The following is a 20,417-nucleotide window of genomic DNA, read 5'->3' as shown; positions in this document are numbered from 1 at the left end:
TTGATCGGTTTGAATCTGATTGCCCCAGAGGAAAACACCATGGCATCTGAATAGCCTCCAAAAGTAAACTTTCAAAGGTGAAGCCAAGAGCAGACTTCAGAGCAAGATCTCAACTCATCCTTAGGTTGGGGACACCCTGAATTTCAGGAGTACTTTGAATGAGTGTGAAGGAAGTGAGGAGAAAGTGTTTGAAAACTGGAATTTTGTATTATAATTATCCCAAGTCCCTAATTGAGGCTCTTGTCCTTTTGAAATTTATCAATAAAATGCTATTTTCTGTTTTCCATCTTTTGTTGTTTCAGTCACCATTGCTGTCATTTTCAGGGAGCTAACCATGCTCCTCAGGGACCAAAACGGAAAAAGAGAGACCTAGAAATAGGATGTGGTAAGTGCCTCTGATTTAATCGATTGGGGCAACTAAAAAGATACAAATGTTTTCCTTGTTGAAAGGTATATTAATGTTTCCTAAATGCATTGCTTGTTAACTGATTTATTCCACGACCTAGAGAAGGCTTTGGATGTTTAGCCATAATTAATTGTTCTCCTCTCTCTCAGCTACATTAAAACCAGCACCTTGAAGACTGGAATCTCCAGGATTCCAGCGGGTCCGGCCCTGCTTTTAGATATTGAAATTACGGCAGTGGTATGCAAATGACACTTTAACACATTAAAGAATTTGGAAACCAGCCATCTGTTTTGCTGTGTGGCCTTACACTAATAAACAAAAGATACTGTATAAGGTCAGGGTGGGAAATGAAAGAAAGAGTTGGCCGACTTTGAAGTTCTCCTCCATCCACTTGAGTCTTTTAGAGGCAATCCCGGAGCCCAGGATCCCAGAGCCAAGGGGAGGGCAGCGGGTGCCCTTGATATGGCCGCAGCAACTGTGCCTGCAAAGTCCAGGCTTGCCCCCTTTGACAGGGAAGTACAGGAAATCTCCTGGGTGCTCTAGGAGGCCTGCAAATTCCAAGTTTTTGTAGGATTTCTCCTCCCACTGCCAGCCCATCCTTTGTAAAACACCCTTTGGAGAGGAAGGAAGTCATATGCCTCTATTTGTGATGCTGTATTTCTCCTCTACCCTTGGGGCTAAATTAAAGCCTCTGAAAATGTGCGAAGGTAAAGGAAAAGTGGTAAGAGGTCTGGGGGGAGAGCCATTTTGAACACTTTGATTTGCTGGCTTCCTCTGTTCGAGAGCAGACACTTGCCTCGGTTGGAAGCAACTTGAATATCGAAAGACTTCAGGGCAGCTTTCAAAAGGTCACCTGGAAGAATCTGTTGAGCCCAGAGAAGAAAATAAAAACTTTTTTTCTGGGTTAGGGGATTAGAACTGGGTCATGGATTAGAGCAGACCCATGACAGCCATGCTGGCTATGAAATCAAAGCTGAATCTGATGGGAATGAGATGTGTAACCCAGAGGGGGTGGGCAGGAGAACGTGTAGAGAGTGGCAGGAAGGGACGGACACTGACAGGAGGGATGGGAGGAGAGATACAGCGGGTTTACTGAAAATAGACCATACTCAGTTTAAAGGGTGGACTATACTGGAACACTGCTTGACAAGCCAAAAAAGAAGAAGGGTGAGGTGGAGGTCTTGTCCTCAAACAGCTTTATACTGGAGCTCATTAAATGTGAATCTCTTAGCTCTTGGTTCACTGATGTGAGGAAAGACGGACTGAAGAGTTTGGGCTTTTGAAGGGGGTTCTGTTTATATATACGTCAACATTCAGTTGGAGGTGAAAAGGTTAGCACTTGACCCAGGAAGTATCCATGTTTGTTTCAAAAATAGATCTGCTTCATAAATTTCTTCACCATTCATTTTTTTCCATTATGAACTTGGATTATAATAAAGGAGCTATTGTTATTTTAAAGAAAATCAACCTATTAAATAGGCAGCAGCTAAGTGCTATGACACTCATAGGGGAAGTTTCAGCTACATAATGGAAAGCATTTACTTTTTCCAAGAAAAGGCCCACCTCTGAAAGTACACATCACCCTTCCCCCCTCCCCACGTGAAATAAGCCAACAAATTGTAGCCAAGCCAAATACAGGGATGCTTAAGCTTATGTGAAACTTGAATATATTTATTACAGACATCTTAAGACCCGTAAACTCTGCTCTGGATCACATTACTCCAGGATCTCAGAGCTGTTCATGATTGTACAGGAAAGGGGGAATATCATAGGCTCACAAAGAATAACTGATATAACTCAGTGTGGTACTTCAGGGACATCAAAACATTGTGCGACATGCAAAAGACTATTCACGAATCACACAAAATATACATTCATTGTGCCATCCATCACATTAACAATTGAGCTGAAAATACATCATATCCAGCTAAGATAACTGTGGAAGGAAGAAGCTGGTTTGAATAATACCTTTAGGTTCTGAATAATCCAGCACAAATTTCAAATACAGTGTGGCCAGTGAAACAGTAAACGGGTGGGGATGGGGAGAGACTTAGCACAGGAAGCAAGGTTTTGAACCTTGTGTTCTGCAGGCCTTCTTAACTCATTGAAAGAACAAATGCAGGCTACCCTCTGAGGCATCTGACTGAGTTTAAGTGAGCAATTTTATTCTTTAACCCATAATCACATATAAAATTGTACCAGTTTGAGTTACCCACCCTGTTTTAGTCACTTAATCTAAACATTTCTAGAAAATCTGTATAAAGATAAATCTCTCAGGACAAAGTATTTACAACCAGCAAACACACACATGAAATTGAATTAAATTAAGGGATGATTTAATTGTGTAAACACGCTCATAGTGCATCTCTTCTTTATGAGCTCCTGGACTCTCCTTTCTCTCTATCCCACTTTAAGGGCAAAGTAGGGGAGAACTGTAAATACACAGATAGGTAAAGGATAGGCCTCCCTCTGACATGTTTCTGCTGGCAAAGGAGACTATATTCCAAAGGACATCTGAAAGGAACAGATTCTGTGGAAATCTCCTAAAAGTAGGGAGGGGTGTTGGTGGCCATCAAAAAATTGGTTATGGCACCTAATCTGCATCAAGGAGTTAGCACACACACACCAGTCAAGCCTCTAATCTAGAATTCTCTGGAAACACCTCATCCTGGCCAGGAGCTCCCCAGATAGGATCAGAAAGGAAGAGAGAGACTGTAAATGGAAAGGAAGATAAGCTAAGAATGTGCTTTGGGTAGGAAGTCCCCAGCCCTCAGAGTAGCCTGGGCTGCGGAGTCTTGGGGCTGGGTGGGCCTCAGTGGGAGGTAGCCAGAGTGTCTGAGGTAGAAGACCCCGGGGAAGGAATGCAGGGCGAAGAGCTGGACTTCTCTGAAGATTCCTCGGCCTTCTCCTCACTTCCTGGCGGGGTGGCAGGAGAGATGGGCAAGAGGCCCTCCTTCTCTCGTTTCTTCTGCTTCATCCGGCGGTTCTGGAACCAGATCTTCACCTGGGTCTCATTGAGCTGCAGGGATGCGGCAATCTCCACCCTGCGGGCGCGCGTCAGGTACTTATTGAAGTGGAACTCCTTTTCCAGCTCAGTGAGCTGCTTCGTGGTGAAGTTGGTGCGCACTGCATTGGGTTGACCCACGTAGCCATACTCTCCAACTTTCCCTGGGGGCATGGTGGGGAGCGATGAGAGAGAAAGATAAAAAATTTTACAATCCATATGAGAGCCCCTACACGCTTCAGAGCAACATTCAGGTAGAGGGGAGGGGAGATCAAGAATTTCTCAACAGAAACTAGGCTGGGAAAGGTGACTGATGAGGTGTAAAGTGTTAATCTGAAGTCAACCATTAGAATGGTCAGACCGGTGATTAATGGAGCCTGGAGATATTAACAGAACCACCCCACCACACACACACACACACACACACACACACACACAACCCTACCCACTTCCTATTCCAGAACCTCTAAAACTCAGCCCTTTGGAAAACACAACAGTCCCATATGCTCCTTTGCCCGACACACCTGGACAATCTCTCCACACTCAACAACACCGGTGGGAAGCAAGAACTTTAAAAAAAAAAAAAGTATTAATTTTCCTTGGCAACTAAGCAAACAAGCTCCTTCCAGAACCATCAAGGAACATCCAAGGAATGGCAAGACTGACCTGTTTTGGGAGGGTTTCTTTTGACTTTCATCCAGTCAAAGGTCTGCGCTGGAGAAGACGTCTCTGATGTAGGGGAGCGACAGGCTTCTTGGTGGCTGGCGTGGAGAGGGGACAAGGAGTTATTATACGTGGCCAGGGCCAGGCTCTGGTGCTCTTGTCCATATGAGTGGTGAATGTACTGAGGCGAGCCCACCGCGCCCCCAGCATAACCCTGGTGGTGGTGGTGATGCTGGACCATGGGAGATGAGAGATTTCCAGAGTAAACTGCGGGAGCGCACGAGGGGTACCCACCACTTACTTCTGCTTCCTGATTTAACGCGTAAGGGCTGTAAGGCGCGCCGAAGTTCTGCGCGCCATAGCTTGGACCACAACTCGAATGGGAGTAGGACACCCCCAGGTTCCCGGGAGTCTGGTACGTGGCCGGTTGGGGGTGGTGATGGTGGTGGTGGTGGGGTGGGCTGATCTGCACCCCCCTGCCCACTAGGAAGCGGTCGTCGCCGCCACAGCTGTTAGCACTGACCGCGCACGACTGGAAAGTTGTAATTCCATGGTCGGAAGGGTAGGCTCGCGCTGAGCAGGTCCCTGAGTCGCCACCGCTGAGGATGGGGTATTCCAGGAAGGAGTTCATTCTTGCATTGTCCATCTGTCACTGAGGGACCGGGTCCTGCGAAGCCCTGGGTGACCGTGCCAACTTTCTCACTTCCTCCATGGGGCCGGAGAAGAAAAATGATATGAATGTACAGTGCGCAAGAGGGGGGGCGCGAGGGCGGAGGGCGCCGGGGGAGGGGCACGTGACTATGTCGGCCAATGGCGGAGCCTCCTGCGAAAGTTTGCTGGCTCCCGCGGTGATGGATCACCGTTTCAGTGGCATTTAAATCCCCGGCGCTCCTCAGTCTAGGTGACGCGCAGTCGCCCCCCCAGGCAGCCCAGGCGGCGGCAGCAGCTGCGGCGGCTGCAAGGGCAGATTCGGAGCGCTGGGCCGAAGGGGAGCAGAAGCCACCTTCTGCGCGCGCCGACTCCGCTCTCCCCCCCTCCGGGAGGTGGGGGCTGGGAGGCATCCCCGTCTCCGCCCCTTCCCCACCGTGCACAGAAAGATGAACTGGCAAGAGGTGAGAAGGGAAGAGGGCTCCGTCTCTCTTGGGTCGGGAATCAGTGGGCCAGAGCTCCCCGGCCTGCCACTAGATCAGGGGCCGAGCCCGTAGTGCGCGGAGTAGGAAGGGTAGCTCCCCGGGCGCTTTTACTACACAGTCCCTGCGGTGGGGTCGGGGCAGTGAGGAGCGCAGGGGATAGTGGCGTAGGACGAGGCCAGGCCACCAGCTCTCCAAGCTCCGAAGGGAGAGGGAAGTGCGCAGAGGATTGGCCTGGAGGACTCCGGGTGGGCGTGGAGGGGACAAGAGCAAGGAAAAAAAAAAACTTCCCTTCTCCAAGGAGGGTCTCCGAACCCTACTCCCTCCACCCCAACTGATTATTAGCAAGGCAATGAGGAGCTTCTGTAATTCGACGCCCGGGTGCGGGTGATTGGTAGTAGTTAAGCTTGCCGGAAAAGGCCAGGGGTGGCCGGGCTCTTCGCCCTCCCTCTCTCCTCGCTCTCCGCCCCTTTCTCCTCCCCACTCAGCTTTGCTCCGGGAGCCCTACGGGATCCGGAGCAGCTCGGCCGCTGGATTTTGAAGGGTAGGAGGCGGGGGAGAAAGATGACGCTAGCGGACGTGGCCAGCGTGGGGGCCGGGCGGTGCGCTGCAGGCCATCTGCCGGCTCCCCGGGACCCAGGAGTCTGCGCGCTCCGGCAGGGGCCTCAAAGGGCGAGACCACAGCGCCAGCAAAATACGCTGGACTCCCCCCGCAATGGTGCTCGTTTTCTGGAGGGGGATGTTAGGAGTGGTAGGCTTCCTTTATCTACTAGCCCCCCCCCCCCCGCCATTCTACTGCACGTCTGAAGTGGGTAGGGGCTGGCAGGTGGGAGGGGCGGTGGACAGATGGCTGATGGTGGACGGGATATTTTCTTCTTCCCCAACAACACCTCCTCCCCTTTGTAACTGACTGTGTAGTTCCTTGTGTGAACCTTCAAGTCTTTCCCTAGAGAGACACGTGCAAATCTGAGCGTCATCCCAGGCCAGGGGTCCTGTTCTCCATCACCCTCATCCTACCCTGATGCTGACGGGGTCGTTAATTGCTGTTTACTATTAGGTTTCGTGTCAACCCTTGGCTTGTAGAGAGAAAAATGCCAAACTGAGACCGAGAATTGATGCATTCTTAGGTAAAAGAAATCCAGAGATCATCTAAGAAGCTTTTGCAGCCAGTGCAGTATAGATTTTTCCCTGACCCTGTTTACCACACCGGAATCGGACAGATAAAATTTATCTGAGGATGGGGTTCCCACTCCCCCTAGCTTTCCCTCCCCAGTTAGAAGAAGGAAGTTTTGCTTGAGGCAGGCACATTTCAAATGTGTTAGTCAACCTTTCAGGTTTCTGCATTCTGTTCTCCACATATAGAAGTTTCCCTCCCCCCCCCACCCGCCCCCCCCCCCCCCCCCCATGAGGGGCAACTCTTGCAGACAGTTGACTACGGATTCCCTCAGTAGCAAAGAAACATTTTCCCCCAAACATTTTCTTTTGAAATGGTATTTTTCTGTGACCTTTGACCCATCCCCAACCGCGGTTAAGAGAGAGCACAGACAGGAAAAGTCACTCCTGCCCCAATTTCAGCACCTGGGGACGTTCATCTTCGAGAAGGGAAAAGGAAAGGCGGCCCTCCTGGAGGCGGCTTCCTTAGGAGCTCCAGGCTTCCAACGATGGGGAGAGAAGGGGCTCCTGTCGGGGAGGAGGCAGGACGTGAGAAGGTCCGGGCTGGCATTGCGGACGGTCTGCTTTCCCCTGGTCTCATTCCTGTCCCTTTGTTGGTTTCTTCAGCCCGGGTTTGCGCAAGCCCCTTGGCCGCAGGGCTTGAGCCACAAAGCCGCCGCGGGCCGCAACCGCTCTCCTTCCTCCGCTAGTTCTCGGCCTCCGCGCTCCACTCCTTCCACTTGTCTTCCTCCCTCCGGGCCTCATTCCAGAGCCAGCACGGGTGGGGGTGTTTTTCTTGGGACCACATGGATGCACTTGCACTTAAGCCCGCAAGCACTCGGGCCGGCGACCGACCCACCTCCGCGCACCGCTCCCGGCTCCCGGCAGGCCGGAAGCTCGCAGCCGAGCCTGCTCCGCCCCGGCTGGCCGCCCAGAGCGCTGCTCTCCCGGTGTTGCTTACAAAGGCAGTCTCCTCTGGCCTCGAGCCCGTAAGGCTTCCGTAGCTCCGTTCTTTCCCCACCCCCACGAAATCCTGGGGCTCGTTCCGTTGTGTAGAAGACCCTGGTTTTCTGAGCGTGTAGGCCAGCGCCCCAGGGCTCGAGCTAAAGTCTCTTTAAATGCCCTGGGAGAGTGGGCGAAAGGAGAGCTTGGTCACTAGTTAAATGATGGCCTGCAAGCGACTTGCTGGGCTCAAAACGCCTCTTTCAGGGCTCTTCTACTAGAAAGGGAAGGAGCAAGGAGGAGACAAAACGCCGCGGAGGCCCGGAGCTGTTCATGGCATCCGCGGCTCAGCCAAGCTGTTGTTTTAAAAGAGCAATAAAAATGAATTATGACTAAACGCCTTCTAACTTAATGCTTTCGGACGGGGATCCCCGGCAAATACGTAAGAGGATTTTTATTTGTGCATGTGTTCCTGCAATTGATCTCTTTGATGACATTCTCATTCATAGAAAGCGTTTGATTTATGAGCGTAGGACAAATCGCAAACAGCAGCGGCTCAGCCCTGGCTGCGGCCGGGCCGCCCTGCTCAGCTCTGCGCCTGGGGCTGGAGACCCGCCGGGGTCCTCACACGCCTCCGCCGCTGCCAGGATTTCGGGGGCAAAAGGGTGGAGGAAGGTAGGGTGCAAACCCATGGAGAAAGATCGCGATTTCATTGTAACTTCCAAGCCTTAGCTTTTAAGAGCCGGGTTCCTAAATCAACCCGCCCCCCACACATGTTGCTTACACGCTGCGTTTTCTCACGGTAAGTAAGTAGCAGAGCTCAGTAAGGGAAATATCAGCATGGGGAGATGGAAGAAGGGGGGAAAAAAACCAGAACAACCCAGTAACGTGCCCTGGATCACATTTTATTGGTATTGCATTTAAAGTGCTTTTTCTCTTTCTCTCTCTAGAAACTGGGTTAATTTATAACCTAGGGCGCACAAACTCTCCAATTTAAGTCTCAACTTGGTAACCTGACTTCACAGCTTTAATGATCCATTATTTGCCATGTAAACAGATTTAAGAATGAAATATTGATTTTTCTGACCCTGAAAAAAGAATCCTAGAATGACTGAACCAGAGGATTGGAAAGAACCCTTTCTGAAGTGCATTTTCCAGCTAGTAACCATTGTTTTGTTTTGTTTTTGTTTTTCTCTACCTTTTAGGTCTGTTTGCCTCGACCCATCAACAGCTGGGAGACTAATCGACCACACTGAAAATGTTTCCGGGATTGTGGGGGAGGGGTTGGAATGTAGATGTTTGAAACAAATGTGTATAAATAAATGAATTGTTGATAACTTAGTTATTGACCCGAAGACTGGTAGCTTGTTAAAGAAACTCCATGTTCCTCCTTCCTGGAGTTGGGGGTTTCTGTAGGCACTTTATTTCTCCACTTTCAAAAGCTTGGGCTTGGCCCAACTCTGAGGCTGCCCAATCCTGTTTCTATTACCAATTTAAATCTATGGCTTGAACCTCTACACTGAAAAACCAAATCCATTCCCTTTAAAAGGAAAGAAAGAAAGAAAAAAAAAAAAAAAGAACACTTCTCAGAAGTCCTAACCATTTTCTGGCTTTCTTTTTTGTTGTTGTCTATTTGAAGACTTTGAACATGCCCCCTTAATAAATATATTAAAATTGAAAAAGAAGATGAATTGTGACCAGAATTTTATTTACCAAATTAGACTAAAAGAGGGAAAAGAAACCGTTATGAGCCTTGAGAAAGAGGGGGGAGAAAAAAAATAAGAAAGCTACTTATAGCAAAGGAGAATTTATTCTACCAAAAATACTCATGACAATGCATCCTAATGTAATACAAAAATAAAAAGAAAGTGAAGATACAATTATATGATCACTTTCTTGCAGGCCTCCTATATTGCTTTCAGGAAATCACATAGAGGGTCGTTGGATTCGATTCAGAACAACTAAAACTCCAAAATAATCTGGAAAAGATGGCTCTGAAACTGGATCAGGAGAACCACTAAACAGAAAATCTTCCACATTTAGAGGAGAGACAGGGTAGGTCAAGAAGAAAAGAAAAGAAAAATCAACTCTCGGAATAAAAGAAGGCCAAACCACCTGGTCAAAGGGGTTTTTGTTTTGTGATGCTTTGTTTTGCTTTAATGTTTTTAGTAATTCAGATGCTGCAAGTCGATTGTGGTGAGTGTGTCTGTAAAAAAGTCAAAGCTGTCAGCTGAAATATCTACGGGGCTGTCGAGGGACCCTGGCAAACTGGGCGAGACTGCGTCTGAAAGCTGCAGGCAGGAATCTGTGCAAAAGACGTTAAAGTCCTGCAAAGAGGGGACCTCGAGGGCCTCGGGACTGTCATTGTTTAGGCCAGAGCCACAGTTCTGGCCCATTGTTGGCAAGCAGTTAGAAACAGTGGGTGACTGGTGCTGAAAATGTTTCAGATTTTTCTCATTGCTGGTTAAAGGCGAAACTGGGAAACTTTGGGAGTCGCCATTGTGTCCATTGGGAGCCTGCTGCTGAGAGAGGGCATTTTGCTGAAAAGTGTAACCTTCCCTCTCCAGAAGGGCCCCGGAGACGCTGAGGGCTTGCTCGAAGAGCGACTTCTCTTCCTCGTCCTCCTCCACTTTCTCAGAGTCTTCGAGGCTTTTAAATTTCCCTTCGCTGTTTTGGTTCTCCTTGCACTGGGTTTGCCTCTTGTGCTTCATCCTCCGGTTCTGAAACCACACTTTCACTTGTCTCTCAGTCAAATCCAGCAGCGCTGCAATTTCCACCCTTCGGGGTCTGCAAAGGTACTTGTTGAAATGAAATTCTTTTTCCAGCTCTAAAAGCTGCGTGTTGGTGTAAGCAGTTCTCAGGCGCCGCGAGCCCCCGCCGCTGCCATCGGCGATTTCCAGGGATTCTGCGGAAAGGGAAACCAACAAGAGACACACGCACAGTTGGAGGTGGAGGGGTCCGAGCGGGGTTATTCCACTGGAGAATAAATATAGCAGAAAAGATCAACTGCAACAAAATGGCCGCCCCTGGATGCAGTAGAGCTATTGTGCCTTTCCTGGGAGCCCAGCCCGGGGAGACCCCATCTCTTCCACCTCCATCAAATTGCTGCCTGTGGCTCCCCCCAACCTCTTCATCCGGGAGCAAACTTTATATTAGCCACACCACAATTTATAATTAATGCATCAGCTGCTTAGCTGAGCAAGAGCGATCTATCACTCTTCATTACTGTCAAAAAGCCAAACTCTAGGACAACTAGACAAGAGGAGGTCAGTTCCAACTCAAATAAATCATCCCACATTACACAAGTTAGGGAAAGTTTCCCCCCCCTTCTTAAAAATATATATGTGTCTCATTGTGCAGCGCAGGATCCCTTTTCTCTCCAGCAGACCCACTCCTGAGCCCACAGGGGAAGGGAAGGCAGCCAAGCATCTCTCCCTCTCTCCCCCTTCTCTCCCAGCCCACGCTCCCCTCCCCCCATAGCCGCTCCCCGGGCAGCCCAGAAGGGGGAAAAGGGTCCCGGGACCTGGGGCCAAGTCTTTGGACTGACCTTTGTGGCCGAGGCAGGCAGGGCCGGTGGCGGCGGCGGCGGCGGCGGCGGCAGAGGCAGGCGGCAGCGCGGTTTTCTTGGCCGCCTTCTTCTCCTTCATCCAGGGGTACTCGGGCGGCTGCAGGGCGCCGGCGGGCACTGGGCTGCCGCGGCTGCCCGCGGGGCTCGGCTTGGGGCGGCCGCCAGCGCCGTGGCGAGGGTGACTGCCCGGGTTCAGGCTGGGAATGGTCTGCTCAAAAGGAGGAGGAATCAGTGTCGAGTGTGAAAGCGTCGAGGTCTTGATTGATGAACTTTGAAATGTATCAGCGACAGGGGGAAAAGATGTCAGGCACTCAGCGAGCGACGGCTGGCTATTGATAAAACCAATCTCTCGCTCAAATTCGTAATTCATGGCCTTCTCCTTGGAGCCCCCTCGGAGAAAAAGTTCCCTCTTCTGGAGGGGCTTTGGGGGGGCAAGGCCCAGGAAAAAGGCGAGAGCAGAGGAAAAAAAAATCTATCATAGAAGATCGCTGCTGGGGTGTTTTTTTTCTAATTCACTGATTACAGCCGTATGGGGACCGCGCTACTATTAAACTATTGAATTCATGGAGACAAGGTTGAAATTGGACCGAATTGGCTGTCACATGATTGCTTCTGCCCAATGACAATTTGGGCTTTAATCAAAAGAAGCCACTGTCTGTTTGATTGATCCAAAAAAGTCGGGAAGGAACGCCTCATTGGGGGCCAGCGAGGCTTTATTTACACTTTTTTCATGGCAAAAATACATATATGTGGGTGTGGGTGGGGATGCCCGGGAGTGCGTGGGGGCGAGGGTGCCTGCCTGCCTCCTGATCAGCATAGATCTGCTGTGTGTGCGCCCGGGAGTGTGTGGAGTGCGAGTGTGTGCGAGTGTGAGCCCTGCTGCCGGGCCCGCCGGCGGCTGCCCTCTGCCTCCCCCGCACACTCCGCGCATTGTTTGGGACTGTCGGGAAGACGCCTCGCACCTCACAAATCATTTAAGCACCTCAGTCTGACGCCTGCAGTCATTAACAAAGTAATCCATTAATCTTCAAAGTTTTGACACCCGAGAGCCCCGCATCCCAGCCACATAAGTTCTGCTAAGGCTGGAGGAAGGAGCAGAGGGAGAGGGGAGGTGAGACAGGGAGAAGAAAGAGAGAGGGAAGGAGGGAGGGAGGGAGAGGGGGAGAGAGAGAGAGAAAGAGAGAGAGAGGGAGAAAGAGAGAGAAGGAGAAGGAGAGAGAGGATACACAGAAAAGAAAGGATTCATTTTGGGGTCTCCCCTCTTGTATTTCCCCTTTCCTCCTCCGCCTTTTCTAAAACCAGTTCCTGGATCTCAGAAGTGATCCCTGTTTTCCTTCCTCTCTGTCTTTCCCTCTTTTCCTCTTTTTCCCTCTTCTCCCCTCTCCCCTTCCCTCTCACTTCTATCCTCCTCTCCTTCGCCAAACCCCTCCTGCATGCCCTCGCCCCCCTCCCAAAGCCCAGCTCGGAGTGCGCGCCCCTCGGACCCGGACCCCGGCCCATTGTTAGCCGGCTTTTCCAAGGCAGCTATGCATCTGGCTCCAGAGGGAAGCGGAAGACGGGAGGCGGCTCTCGAAGCTTCCCAACCTTCCTGTGCCATCAACTTTTCAAGAGTGGCTGGAGAAAGATAGATGCATGTGCCAAGCAAGACAACAACCCCAGGTCCATGTGTCCAAATCCCTGTAGCCAGGGCGGCGGCCAGCCAAAGCAATGCCACCCCGAGCAGGCTCCTGCGGCTCCTGGCATTCTGGGTTTCATACCCTTAGGGCTCGGGTGCGGTGAGTATTTCTGATTTCCAGGAAGTCTGTTGGAAGTTAGCAGCAGGGAGGGAGAAGGTGCTTGTTCCTTTCTTTTTTTTTTTTTTCTGTCTCTTTTCCTCTCCTTTTTCTCCTGGTCCTTGTCGCTCCGACTGGGGGCTTGTGGGTTCAGAGGAAACGCGTGCTCCCTGGCAGCCCCAATTGTCTCCCGCACCTTTCTGCTCCTTGGCCACCAGGGATGTTTGCACTCAGGTTCTGCTGTGGGAAACAAGCACCGCAGGTGAGAGAGGGCAACCTCAGGAGGAATTGTAAAGGTTCTCTTTTCTCGCTCTTTTTTTCCAATTCGGAGACTTGAGACTGAGGGCATCTTGGACTGTGCTGGAGGGTTCAAAAGATAACACCTTTAGGTACCAAACAATAACTTTTAAAAATTCCACCAAGCCAGAAAGAGGGGAGGAGGCTGAGAGAGAAATCTGAAGGTATCTCTTTTCCCTCAAACCCTGAGGATGATGATTCGCTTTTGCTTCCTTTGAAATGGACCAAGTGATCAGACTCCCCCAGGCCGGCAGGCATCCGTGGCAGGAAAATAAATCATTCTGATGGCCAGGGAGAGAGAGGTTGGTGGGGGAGAAAAATCTACGTAGAAAACAAGAAAGGCTGACCACGGCACAAGGCTAGGACTCCATTTCTGAGGCCGGTATCAAAGGGGGCTTGGGTGGAAATTAGATATAAAGTGGCCTCCATCATTGACTAGCCCAGAGCATCGCCTTACAGATAGAGATGCTATTTTGGAAAATGTGAGGTTTTTCAGTTTTCTTGCTTTTATTCCAAACAAAGCTCTGAAGGAAGTCTGGGTGCGATCAATCTTGCTCACCAAAAGCCTTGACAGCTTCTGGCCCTTAAGAACACATTTCAGCTTCGAGCTCTTTCCAAGATCAAATGTGGCCGAGCAAAGAGGAGAGCAGGAAACGCAAGTAAACAAGGAAAACTAGTCTTTTTAAAGATATCGTTTTGGCAGCAGGAAGAGTTATAAGGCTGCTTTTAGGAAAGGTGCTTTTGCACATTCTGGGATAGTGACTTTTGGCATTTGCTTTTACCAGAAATAATACTGAGGGGTTAAGGGGAGGGGGAGTTATGGTGAGGGAGAAGCGCTGCCCCCATATCGCTGAGGCTTTGTCAGGGGCTGCGTGGGTGAGAGCTTTCTGCTCGCCTCAGCGGCCTTAATTCAAATACCATCTGGAAGCAAACCCTTTTCTTTGGCCATTCAACATTGAAATCTTCCCCAAATCTATTACTTTAACTCAGGAATATTTTAATAAGGACTAATTTTTAATATCTTTGAAGCTAGAGGTGAGACCAATATTTTCTCTTTGAAACCTAAAATGAATGTTTGACTGCCAAGATATGGGGAATCGTATTGGAATCTCATTTAAAAATCTGTGCCCTGAGGGAAGGAGGATGCCTCCAAACCAGTCCCCTCTCAGCTAAACAGCAGATTTTAGAAATGGGTTCAAATAGTGGTATCTCTGAAAGATTTTCATCTGTGAATGGATAGCGCTCACTCGCTCGCTCTCGCTCTCTCTCTTGCACTCTCTCTCCAGTCTCCCTTATTTTACAAGGTAATTTTATATACTTCTGTAAAATTATTACTCATAAGAACACTTCTGTGGTTGTTTAGCCTGTTCAGTTCAGATCTGAACAACCAAAGAGCGGAAGCTCCAGTCCTCACAAAGACTGGTTTTCCAGACTCCGCATTTCTGAAGTGCGCCATATTTCGGCAGGGAGGTTGGAGTGGGGTGGGGAGCAAATCTACTCCTTCCATAGCCCAAACTCTTTTAAAATAAAAATATATATATGTGTGTATCAAGAGCCCCAGAACAGATGTGGGAGAAGCATCTCTGGCTGTGAGATAAACACCCAGATCTCTATAGCTGCCTGGCTTTGCATCTTCCAAGCCTTTTTCTTTTTCTTAAAATGTGAGAAGGTTCCCTAAAAGCAGCTCCTGTGAACCCAGGAGATACCCCAAAATGGCTCCAGTGCCTATTTCTAAAGATCATCTGAGGGAGCTTCTCAGGGGAAAGATAGAGGCCATGATGATGGATATTTGGGATCGCAAACAAAATGGCGACATTTTTCACCTCCGTCTCTGAAAGATACAACCCAGGGAGAAGAAGGATTTATTTCTCACATCAGATGCTTCTGATCCCGAGACGCAGGTGGTTTCTCACTTCCAATTTAGAAAGGGGATGTTGATGGGGATACAGTTCTGAGGTTTTCACTTTCTGAATTTGGTTCCTTCTCCAAGCAATTCTTTAATTTGAAAATAAAAATATTTCCCTTTCCTGTGCCTGCTTTTGCATCTGCCAGCCAGTCAGTAGGCAGCCCTATCTTAAATCCAGGAGTAGAAATGTAATGTTTAGCTCCTGCAGCATCAAATGAAAGAAGTACTTATAAAATTGCATTTTTATTAGAAAGATACCAATCTCCTTTCTCTCTCCTCCTCCCCCTGGGGCCATAAAAGGAGAGTGAGGAGGGATGAAGGAGAGGAAATAAATCCAGGGGATGCCAAATCCTAAATTCCGGGATGAAGACGAAGCTGGGACTCTAGCAGTCCAGGGAAGGGCGCGGGGAGGCTCCTGGGAGTTCAGCCTTTCTTTTGCTGGAGACCTGGGTGAAGCTGTGTCTCCTTCGAGCTGCCTAGCTCCCAGGGGCGATTTTAGGAGTCCTTCTCTCCTCCTGGAGAGATCAGGGACCGAAGAGCATCCAAGAGAGTCCGGAAATGCTCGGCATCCTCCGCGCGGCTGATGATTCCCAAGGTTAAAGCACTGGCTGGTCCGCTTTGACCTGGAGGAAGATCTTGGAGAAGACAGCCCTGCCTTACTCCCCAGCGGGGCCTCTCGGGCACCTGTGAGTCCCCGCCGCGCTTCGGGCTGGCTGCCTTTTGTTTCTCCCGCACTCAGCAGTCCGCAGCCCCTGCGCCCGCGCAGGCCCCTCCTTGGCAGCTGGGAATCAGGCAGCCCAGCGGGCTGGCGCTCGGCGTTTCCAGAGCTGCTCGCCTCCAAGAGCTCCTGCAGCCTTCCCAAGAATCCGCCGTGCTCCCAGGCGAGCCGCCTGGCCAGGCCCCACTCCGGAGCTGGAAGGCTTGCCGTGGCCTGCTCAGCCAGTTCGCCTCTGCCTGAATTCCACGCAGACCCCCATCTTCGGCCAAAGAACCCCTTCTGAACACGGATATTATTCAGAATAAAAACTTTATTTATTTATTTTTTTGTTTAGTTTCTCAGAATGTGAGCAGCAAGGAATGTAGAACTCTCAAAACAAATCTAGCATTTTTCACGTTTACAGATTTTTTTTTTTCAGTTTCGCCGGATGTTACAAACCTAAATCACTGTTTTCAAAAGCTGGATCCTCTCTGGTATTATTGCATCATTACCGTTTTTATAAAGGAATTATATTTCCCTTTCAAATAAAAATTTTTCTATGTACGCCAATACACTATTGAACAAAAGGCCCAAGAAACCTTCTGAACAATCAGGGTACAGAATTTCTTTAATATAAATACGAACGGATGGGGATAAATAATATTTAAAACTTAGATTATTCAATGCTTGCAAAAAAAATATAAATAAATCTGACTGTTCACCAGCATACACACACGGAAAGACGTACACTTAGTCATCCTTGCACAGGGAGCCCCTGTTTCAAAGCGCCTTTGATTTTTTTCTCGCTCTTTACAAGAAGTGCAATTTAAAAAAAAAAAAAAACCTAAAAATAAAAAAAAAGTAATTGCTTCCCCTCGGGAGCCATAATGTACGAACAAATTCACATTGAAGAACTCGGCTAGAAAATTTGTTCATATACCCTGTTTCTGATCAAAGAGTAGAGAAGGTAAAGGATGCAGGGCCAGCGGCCGAGCGAGGGGTGGGAGGAGATAAACATCGCTACCGATACTGACGGCCATTCCAGCAACCAAGATTGCTACGTCACATAAACTATAAAAACGCGTTACCAAAGAAAACAAAACGGAGTGGGGGGAAGGTAGAGGAGGCGGGGGAGAAAAAAGGGAGGGCAGGAAGAACCTTAAAACAAAACAAAACAAAAAATAAACGGTAGAAGAAAGGTGGGGGCGGGGGGACTCTCCTGGCGCGCAGCCCCGAGCCCACCATCACAGGTGGGTGAGCTTGGGGGCTTCCTGAATTCTTCCCTGAGAAGGATGGTGGGCGGTAAGGTCCGTGTAGGTGGGGTGCGGCTCCCCTGGCCCGGGCCCGTGATGGTGGCCGCTGCCCAGCGGCCCAGCACCCCCGTAGTCCATGGCTGCCGAGGCGGCGTGGGGGAGGTGAGTTAGGCCAAAGAGGGCAGGCCCAGAGTTGCTCATGGGCTCCACATAGCTGCCCCCCACGAAGACGGGGCTTCCCTGTAAGTGTGGGGTCCCATAGCTGCCGTTGCCCTGCAGGCCATGCGCGTGCGGGTCATAGTCGGGTGTACCCCCCGCCCCCGCCGCGGTGTAGCGCTTCGGTGGGGGCGGTGGGGGCGCGCAGCTTGGCAGGGGTGCGGGGTAGGAGGCGGGGGGCAGCCCATAGGCGCCCTGTGGAGGCTTGGAGAAAGGCGGGGGCGACTGGGGCTCATATGGGACGCTGTTGACCAGCGAATGCATAGAGTTCAGATAGCCGCCCGCGCCGGGGGGCACGGGGCTGCGACTTGGGGACTGGCCCCCTGATGACGTCAGCATGCCCTTGCCCTTCTGATCCTTCTTGTACTTCATGCGGCGATTCTGGAACCAGATCTTGATCTGGCGCTCGGTGAGGTTCAGCAGGTTGGCCATCTCCACCCGGCGCGGCCGGCACAGGTAGCGGTTGAAGTGGAACTCCTTCTCCAGCTCCACCAGCTGCGCGCTCGTGTAGGCGGTGCGCGCCCGTTTGGACGACGCCTGCCCAGGCGGGCTCTTGTCGCCAGCGCAGCTCTCCCCTGCGAGGACAGAGGAGAGAGCAAAGGAGAGAGGAAGGGAGCCATCAGGGGCTGCCCCAAGCCCCGCCTAACCCCTGACCCCGCCAGGCCCCTCCTTGCTCCAGGCCCCAAGATCCCTCTGTCAGGGCCCAGAAAAGAGGATGAGGAACTAGGTGCTGCCCTCTCTCCTGGTGGGGAAATAGTGCCAGTAGCTGGGTAGCTAGCCCCTCCATTCAGTCAAGTTGCAAGTCATAAGCTTCCCCAAGGGGGGAGAGGTAAGGACAGAAAAGCAGAACCCCCAGTTTGCCTTCCTGGTCTGTATTTCTGTCCTGGAACTATTCACTTTCTGAATCATTTACTGATCCTTCAGGCCTATCAGACTATAAGCTCCCTGTGGGCAGGTCGCCCATCTTCATTCCCTTCACAGTAACTGGAATGTGGGGCACCTAATATACACTCAATAAACCTTTCCCTCTTTCACTGACTGAACGTTTGGACAGTTGCCTCAACTGGCCACTTATTTAGTCTACCCAGTGGAGAAGGGTAGAGTGGAAGCCCCAATCTGGAAGGCCTTCTGTGCCCAAAGGAAGAGATCCCATTGAAAGTACCAATTTCTGGTGGGGTGACCCAGGCCCCTGATGCTGGGTCCTATTAATTAGGGTTCTTCATTTAATCAAGCAGCCTCCCCATTTTCATCCACTAATCTTGCGCCCTCCTATCCTCCCCCCCTCCCAAATCTTGACTCTGGAGGATCCCAGATGCTTAGGCTCAGAGCAGAGTACTGGCAACTGGAGAAGGCAGGAGAAAAGGTAACCAAGATGCTGGGAAGCCCAAGACCCAGGGCCTGTGCTCCAGTCTAGTTCCTGGAGACCCATGTGGTTCCTATTAGCATGACAAGTCCAAATCCCCTCCCCCAGGAGATCTCTGGCTGCCTTCACTGTACTAAGTCTGAGTAGGGCCTTCCCAGAGGTAAAGCAGCCACTCCATCTACTGGAGCAAAAATTAAAAATAGGCTCTGCTTATAAGCAAAGCGTTGATTCTCACTTGGATGGTGACTAGGCCTACTTTTATTCTGCCACATTTCAGTGTGGAGTGGATGTCATGGTTTCATTATAAATGAGTTGTGCTAAAAAGAAAGAGTTGAGTTCAGGTTTGTTGTCCCCAAAGGTCCTAACTCCAAGAGTGGAATAAGAAGGGATTCCAAACTCACTAGGCCCCACTTGCTCCTGGAGAAGTCAAGAGAGACTCCCATCAGGTCTCTCTCTGGGGTTTCCTGGTCACACAGAGTCCTGTCACCCCCCTAGTTGAAGGGGGGGCTCAGTGAATTCTTGAAAATGTTCCAGTGTGCCAGACCGTGCTGGCTGTGGCTGGAGATGGCTTGGGGGTGGGGGTGGGGGGGAGCCAGGCCAGAGGACCCTCCTCCAGAAGGCACTGCTTTACCTGAGCTGGAGCCGCTGGTTTTCTGCTTTGTGTTTTGCCGAGACTCTTTCATCCAGGGGAAGATTTGTTTGGCCACGGTGGGTGAGTTGAGTAGGGGGCTCTTGGCTGCGCTGGCGGGGGTGGGGTTGCTGCTGGCATTCTGAGGTGGGGAAACTGAAGAGGGGGGAGGGGGTGCGGCAGGAGCGGGTGCTGGGGGCTGCGGCGGGGGTTGAGGCTGCTGTGGAGCTGGAGGCGCGGCCTGGGGCGGCGGGGCCAGGGGTGGCTCGCCCAGGCCTGGAGGTTGGCTGGGCGGGCCGCTTAGGGTGCGCAGACACGCCTCGCTCAGCTCGTGCGCCTTGGGGTGGCCCCCGGCGCTGGCAGGCGACTGGAGTGAACAGGCGGGTCGGTGGTACTCGCCATCAGCGCCCAGTGCGGCGGAGGCCGGGTACGGCTGCTGACTGGCATTATAAGCGAACCCGTTGGCTGCCTGGTAGGGGTAGCCACCGTAGATCGCGGAGCTGTCGTAGTAGGTCGCTTTTTGCATCGCGTTGTTTCACAATCTTGATCGCACACTCTGACAGGGGCTTGACACCCGTGAGGGCGCACATTGGCACGCCCCCGCGGTCACGTGACGCTCCGCCGCCAATGGCCGCCCCGCGCAGACCTGGGGGGCGAGAATCGCAGCGCGGTGAGGGCTCCGCGCAAATCCATCTTACTCTCAATAGCTAAGTGACATGAAAGCCATAAAAGAAAAAGTGGTCAGCAATATTTAGCAGCACGACTTGGCCCCGGGCGCAGAGAGCCGCGCTATAAAAAGCCGCTGGAATTTACTGGCAGCTACAAATATTTGCTTAACTTGCGTCTGGAGTTGGGGGTTTTTCCGGGGAGAGAGGAGAAGAGTAAGCGAGGGCTGGAAGCCGGGTCTCCAAAGCTGGAGTCCAAAAGAAGAAAGGCTGATGGGCTAGAAAGAAATAGGGCTGGGATCCTTCGTTTCCAGGGAAGGAGAAACTGGGGGTGTCCCTTCATCTCCGTTCTTTGGCCTCGTCCAGCGAGACCCGCGACTCCCTGCCTCTGAGAATCTTGGGGAAGGGGCAAGGGGGCAAAGGGGAGCGCAGGTTGCCAATTTGTTCTCCAATCCTCCCTTTAGGACTGATATTTGGCAAAAGAGCCCTGACGCGGGGTGACTTCCCATCCAGCCCCGTCTTGGATCTTCCAGCACCCAACAGAGGTATGCACAAAAAATTTTCAGGCAATTGCCCTACTCTACCCCGGATGGATTTGAGAAGCTGAGCTTGTTAGGCAGTTAATCTACCCTTGTGCTGGGATGTGACCTACCTCTTCCAAATGAGCCCCTTGTGGCCAAGAAGGGGAGAGAAAAAACTTAAGAAGAAACATCCTGTGTGGGAAGGGACCAACAACACTTCGCTCCAGCAAGTCA

General features: G+C 51.0%; 3 protein-coding genes across 3 annotated transcripts; all 3 read right to left on the bottom strand.

Moving 5' to 3' along the window:
• Positions 1 to 3,100: 3,100 nt before the first annotated feature.
• Positions 3,101 to 5,481, bottom strand: HOXA1 (homeobox A1). The gene is made up of 2 exons (XM_032401214.1): positions 4,077 to 5,481; positions 3,101 to 3,574 (listed from the first exon to the last, which is right to left on the bottom strand). Exons 1-2 carry the CDS (start codon positions 4,717 to 4,719, stop codon positions 3,219 to 3,221), a joined length of 999 nt encoding a protein of 332 aa, XP_032257105.1. The 5' UTR covers positions 4,720 to 5,481; the 3' UTR covers positions 3,101 to 3,218.
• A 3,582-nt stretch (positions 5,482 to 9,063) lies between these two features.
• HOXA2 (homeobox A2) lies at positions 9,064 to 11,235 on the bottom strand. The gene is made up of 2 exons (XM_032401213.1): positions 10,845 to 11,235; positions 9,064 to 10,202 (listed from the first exon to the last, which is right to left on the bottom strand). The coding sequence occupies exons 1-2, from the start codon at positions 11,233 to 11,235 to the stop codon at positions 9,463 to 9,465; spliced, it is 1,131 nt and encodes a 376-aa protein (XP_032257104.1). The 3' UTR covers positions 9,064 to 9,462.
• Positions 11,236 to 15,850: 4,615 nt separating this feature from the next.
• On the bottom strand, positions 15,851 to 19,523 carry HOXA3 (homeobox A3). Its single transcript, XM_032401212.1, has 2 exons — positions 19,001 to 19,523; positions 15,851 to 17,581 (listed from the first exon to the last, which is right to left on the bottom strand). Exons 1-2 carry the CDS (start codon positions 19,521 to 19,523, stop codon positions 16,782 to 16,784), a joined length of 1,323 nt encoding a protein of 440 aa, XP_032257103.1. The 3' UTR covers positions 15,851 to 16,781.
• Between the last annotated feature and the right edge of the window lie 894 nt (positions 19,524 to 20,417).

Source organism: Phoca vitulina, unplaced genomic scaffold (genome assembly GCF_004348235.1).
Source record: "Phoca vitulina isolate PV1807 unplaced genomic scaffold, GSC_HSeal_1.0 scaffold4, whole genome shotgun sequence".
NCBI classification, from domain to species: Eukaryota; Metazoa; Chordata; class Mammalia; order Carnivora; family Phocidae; genus Phoca; species Phoca vitulina.
This window is presented reverse-complemented; position numbering and strand designations above follow the sequence as displayed.

Bases quoted from the DNA above. Each gene is read 5' to 3' on its own strand.
- HOXA1 (XM_032401214.1), bottom strand. From the start codon at position 4,719: ATGGACAATGCAAGAATGAACTCCTTCCTGGAATACCCCATCCTCAGC. The intron at 3,575-4,076 runs GTCAGTCTTGCC...CCATGCCCCCAG, and splicing joins AAGAAACCCTCCCAAAACAG to GGAAAGTTGGAGAGTATGGC.
- HOXA2 (XM_032401213.1), bottom strand. From the start codon at position 11,235: ATGAATTACGAATTTGAGCGAGAGATTGGTTTTATCAATAGCCAGCCG. The intron at 10,203-10,844 runs GTCAGTCCAAAG...CCCTTTCCGCAG, and splicing joins TGCCTGCCTCGGCCACAAAG to AATCCCTGGAAATCGCCGAT.
- HOXA3 (XM_032401212.1), bottom strand. From the start codon at position 19,523: ATGCAAAAAGCGACCTACTACGACAGCTCCGCGATCTACGGTGGCTAC. The intron at 17,582-19,000 runs GTAAAGCAGTGC...CTGTCCTCGCAG, and splicing joins AACCAGCGGCTCCAGCTCAG to GGGAGAGCTGCGCTGGCGAC.